This window comes from Taurulus bubalis, assembly GCF_910589615.1.
Source record: "Taurulus bubalis genome assembly, chromosome: 16".
Taxonomy (NCBI): Eukaryota; Metazoa; Chordata; class Actinopteri; order Perciformes; family Cottidae; genus Taurulus; species Taurulus bubalis.
This window is the reverse complement of record NC_136604.1, coordinates 12,236,994-12,241,643: the sequence shown is the minus strand read 5'-3', so window position 1 is coordinate 12,241,643 and position 4,650 is coordinate 12,236,994. Positions and strand designations below refer to the sequence as shown.

General features: G+C 40.0%; 1 protein-coding gene across 1 annotated transcript; it reads left to right on the top strand.

Annotated features, from left to right (window-relative positions):
- Nucleotides 1-902: 902 nt before the first annotated feature.
- Nucleotides 903-4,309, top strand: LOC306748638 (uncharacterized protein). The gene is made up of 8 exons (XM_079231844.1): nucleotides 903-1,015; nucleotides 1,117-1,162; nucleotides 1,551-2,505; nucleotides 2,665-2,761; nucleotides 2,883-2,948; nucleotides 3,038-3,139; nucleotides 3,568-3,823; nucleotides 4,048-4,309. The coding sequence occupies exons 2-8, from the start codon at nucleotides 1,120-1,122 to the stop codon at nucleotides 4,293-4,295; spliced, it is 1,767 nt and encodes a 588-aa protein (XP_079087970.1). The 5' UTR covers nucleotides 903-1,015; nucleotides 1,117-1,119; the 3' UTR covers nucleotides 4,296-4,309.
- Nucleotides 4,310-4,650: the final 341 nt, after the last annotated feature.

Below are 4,650 nucleotides of genomic sequence, written 5' to 3'. Positions count from 1 at the left end.
GGGGTTTGTGTCGGCAGCAGAGCAGTGAGGCGAAGCTGTGCTCCTGGCCACAGGAGGAGACGCTGCTGCAGTGCGCTGAGCTCTCCTCCGCTGTGAAGATGGACCTGGGTCTGTCCACAGTGACCTGGTCGCTGCTGGAGACTGAGTTGATGGACTTTCTGGTGAATTGGCAGGATTTCATCTGAATCTGACCCGGTAACGCAGATGACAAGCATTAAGAATAACTATATAGAACTGGCCAATCTTCACACTAATTATGTAGGTCATATTGAGGCATAACTATTTAATAGAGACTGTTTCATAACCAGTTAATAGGTCCTCACAAGTATCTTAAAGTAGACAAAAACACAAAAGTAAGGCCTTCCTTAATTAGTTTTGCCTTGTTAATGAAACATATGTACACTGTATATATTTATACTATCTTTAAAATAAATTATCTTTGTTGTAATGTTTTCTTTTGCTAACTACAAGTGTTTGGGTTTCTCAGGGTTTGCTGTCAGACATCCCCGCATACCGGAATTTGAGGACATATTACACTATTTGGATTTCATGAAGCTTAATGAGCCCATCATTGGTGAATAACTTGATACCATTTTTAAACATATTTCACCATGTGAATTTGGATCCTATTTACCTTTGTCTGCTTTTCCTTTTTCTTAGGTTTGACCTATTTGGAGGAACTGCCTTGTAATGATCCACAGGCAGGCCTCAAATACCTATGTAAGCTCTGTCATCAGAAGGCAAACCTATCGGAAATGGTCCATCATGTGATTGGACGTAAACACCGACAGAAATATGTGGTAACGCTTGTGAATATTTTCAGAACATGCCAGGGAATTTTTTGGAGTTTTAGCTTCTGCTTTTTCATTAACACGGCAAAACTAATTAAGGAAGGCAACTGAAACGGCCAGACTTGGTGACCTGGAACCAACAATCCATAATAACCCACGGAGGAAAGATTGTACGAGCCAGAGCAGAAATTATAGAGAGACAGGATGGACGAGGAACTCCAGTGGTGAGACACACAGACGGCAACCGGACATGTTGAATATTATTAAGTGATACATATTTTTTTAAGAGTAACATATTTCATTTGTTTCCTTTTTTGTGTTTCAGCTAATGGCGAAAATGGGGATCACGGGCAAATTTAATCTCTCAAAAGGTACATTCATACTGTGAATTATGTGTAGTAATAGACATTGGATAAGATATAGCACGGCTCCATACAATATTTACAATTATTGTATTATTCCATGTTATTGTGTTCTTACTTTTTCAGGTCTGAGCATTGATAAATGCGTAGAAATATCAGGGTCAAGTCAGAAATTCGCTGTCAGTTTTTTTAATTAATATTTAGTAATTATAGCCTGACTAACAATAGATTTTTAAGGCCGATATAACTGTGTTTGGGAGTTATTTTTGTTGTAATATGCATTTAATGCTATATGATATAATACATCAAAGTCACCTGATTTAAAAAAAAAAAAAAAGCTCATTCCAGCAATACTGTACCTGCTATTTTTAACTATACATTTACTCTTCCTCTCTAGTTTCCCCAATGCAGAATCAAAAGAGGGATCGGAACCTTTTACAGAACCAACGAGATGTGTCGTCAGACCTCAAGGACTATCGGGATGACTACTCTCATCCAGGGAAATATCCCCCAGGTCACCCAGATACAGCCCCATTGCGTCCAGAAGACTCTTACATGTTGGACAGAGACAGGCCGATGTACCAACAGAAGGACACTCTCAGCTATGGCCGCATGGAAGATGAGCTGCAGAGGGCAGATGACAGGGAAAGTCATATGTACAGACGAGAGTTTAGGGACCCAGATTATCGGACCGAGTATGAAGAGGAATATGTTGAAGATCCACAAAGAAGAGCCATACCAGAGCCAGGTGGTGATTCCAGGTTTGGTTCAAGGCAGGAGATGCCCCGTGGCCAGGCCCAGCATGGAAAGTATTACCCAGATGAGGCTACTCCTTCCAGAAAGCCGTATCCAGAAAGAGATCCACTAAAAGAGTTCTACACTGAGGAAGTTCGGAGGCGTGGGCAAGGTTGTTCCGAGTACCCGCCCTCGCAGCCGGGGCACCTCGAAGGCGATGAGCAGCGGTGTTCTCTGAACTGGGAATCTGGCAGACGTGAAAGTATGAATGGAGCAGGCAGGCAGGGACCGAGTGAACCAGAAGCCAAGAGAAGGAACTTTCCCACATCTATTGAGAATGACCAGACGCCTGATGGCAATTTGTTTAATTTCGTCAGAGATTATCGTCGTGAAATGAGAGAAGCATATCAAGGGGATGCCGTTGCCAACCCTGAGCAGAGCAGAACAGGAACCTCTACCGCCCAGAGACAAGTGGAGGCTACCAGGGCCATATCTGACATCCCAGAGCCATTCAGACGTTTCCTGAAAGGGGCTGCTAATGAAGGATACGGGAAAAGAAAAAGAAAGAGTCGCTTCTCTGATGCCACTGCAGAGGAGGCGGCAACAACGAAGGAGATGTGAGTGATAATGTCCCTCGTAGTTTTTCTGTAATTATGTATTACTCTTCATGAAACTGGTTGGCTGATACCTTCTGTTTTTTAATGTTTTATATTGTTTCACTGAATACTTTGTGTCTTACATTATTTTTGCTCAATATGTTTGATTCATGATTTAAGGTTCAGTGATAAGTATGGACCTCCAAATCCAAAGTTTGTCGGTCGTCCTAGACCCGTCCATGAAACGCAACATCCTGACCTCTACGTAGAATCACAGGTAGTTAATAGTAAAACTAGGCTATTTGTTTTGATTTACTAGTAACCTGCCAAATTGTTAGAATGTTCACTTATGTAGTATAACTGCTGTAGTGATGTCACATCTGTTGTATTTTTTTTAGGGCCTGCGTCATACTGAAAGCTACCAAGGAGAAGGCTCTGAGTCAACGGGTGTCTTTGATATGCTGGTAAGATTGTATATTTGTTTTTGCAACGTAGCAATGATACATTTGTTTTGCAGACATTTATTAAATCTGTGTTTTTCACTTGTCACTAGAACAACATTGAAATTGAAAATGCAGAAGAAGCTGACTTCCTGAAGAACAAACTTTGCAACCTTCTGAAAGAATTCAAGACCAAAAAATCTGAGAAAGCCGTGGTATGTCTCCCTGCACAGGGTCTGTCTTTCTTACTCAACGTGTAGTCTATTTATCTGCCTGCAAAGCACTGCAATTAATTTAAACTAGGGTTGGTAATGTTGAGAAACTAGCAAGAGTAACCAGCAAGATTATAAACATTATCCAACCAAAAAAAGCAGCCCAGCTGTTTTCCAATGAAACCCTTCAGGCCTTCTCTCAAAGCCACTTCCCCCTAAAAATGCTAATGAGTTCAAGCCTGAATTAAATGATTACAGGTAATTACAGTCCTGCAAAAGCCACAGATACCGGCTATTTTTCTTTTGTCAGAGCATTTGATTTATTAATTGTTGCCGGGATGCAATGAGAATTTCAACAAGTATTAACAAAAAATGTCTTTGAAGACCATAACCAACCCTAGCGTTAAAGAAACCTGTTTTTGTTGCTCTAGCAAAACAGCCAAGGTCGAGTAGCCGTCTCCAAAAACTACAACAGCTTTAACCCGGACCCAGAGCTGTCTCCAAGACCACAGTACGACACAACCCACAGAGAAGATTCAGACCTTCGACGACCAGAAGACTACTTTAAAAACGACCAGAGAGGAAGAGTCTGGCGAGAGCAGGAGCATGTACCTGACGAGCAGCGAAATGAATACCTCCATTCTGTATGCGGGGAGCCCGGACAGTCAAACAGAAGACGTTATGAAGGTATCTATTTGTATGCAAATCATTTAAAGTATTGAATGGGAAGAACTTCATGTTGTGTGACAAGTATCTTGAAATGTGTTGTGTTATATGTATACCATTTTCATTTAAATTCATGTGTAATAACTGATTATCAATAAACTTTGTTTTCCGGTTCCCTCTGTCAAAATAGATGCATTTTTACACTTTCTTTCATACAAGTTATTTCCCTCTTGTTTGTCTTTCAGAGGTGTTTGGGTGGCCCAGGACGCAACACGATAGCCGCCCCGATGAGCCAGCACGTAATGCTGGTAGATTTGAAGAACCCATGCATCCTTTAGACTACCCACGTACTCCTGAGGGGTTTATGGACTCCCAATCCTCTGCACCACCGCTCCGCATGGAACGAAGAAACCGGATGGACAGGGGCCTTCGGTACTCCAACAACCTGGACAAAATCACCTCCACTCTCCTGGAACTTGTGGCAAGGAAATAATTTACATAGAAGATCTGTAGACATATATATATATATATATATATATATATATATATATATATATATATATATATATATATATATATATATATATATATATATATATATATGTATATATATATATATATATATATATATATATATATTTGATATGATGCTTTTGTTTGAAAACATTATTTCATAGCAAATTTCGTTCTTCCTTGTTTAGGAAATATTTTTAAGTCTAAGTGTGAACATTAAAACATTTGCCTACAGCGGCTGTCATGTCTTTCAATTCTTTGTATTACTGTTATTGCAATATTAGTCTATAACTTTGCAGCAAATTGGATTCAATTCTACTTAATTTAACTTAACC

Excerpts from the sequence above, each read along its gene's own strand:
- LOC306748638 (XM_079231844.1), top strand. The coding sequence starts at position 1,120 with ATGGCGAAAATGGGGATCACGGGCAAATTTAATCTCTCAAAAG. Across the intron at positions 2,762-2,882 it reads ACCTCTACGTAGAATCACAG|GGCCTGCGTCATACTGAAAG; the intron begins GTAGTTAATAGT and ends TATTTTTTTTAG. Across the intron at positions 2,949-3,037 it reads CGGGTGTCTTTGATATGCTG|AACAACATTGAAATTGAAAA; the intron begins GTAAGATTGTAT and ends ACTTGTCACTAG.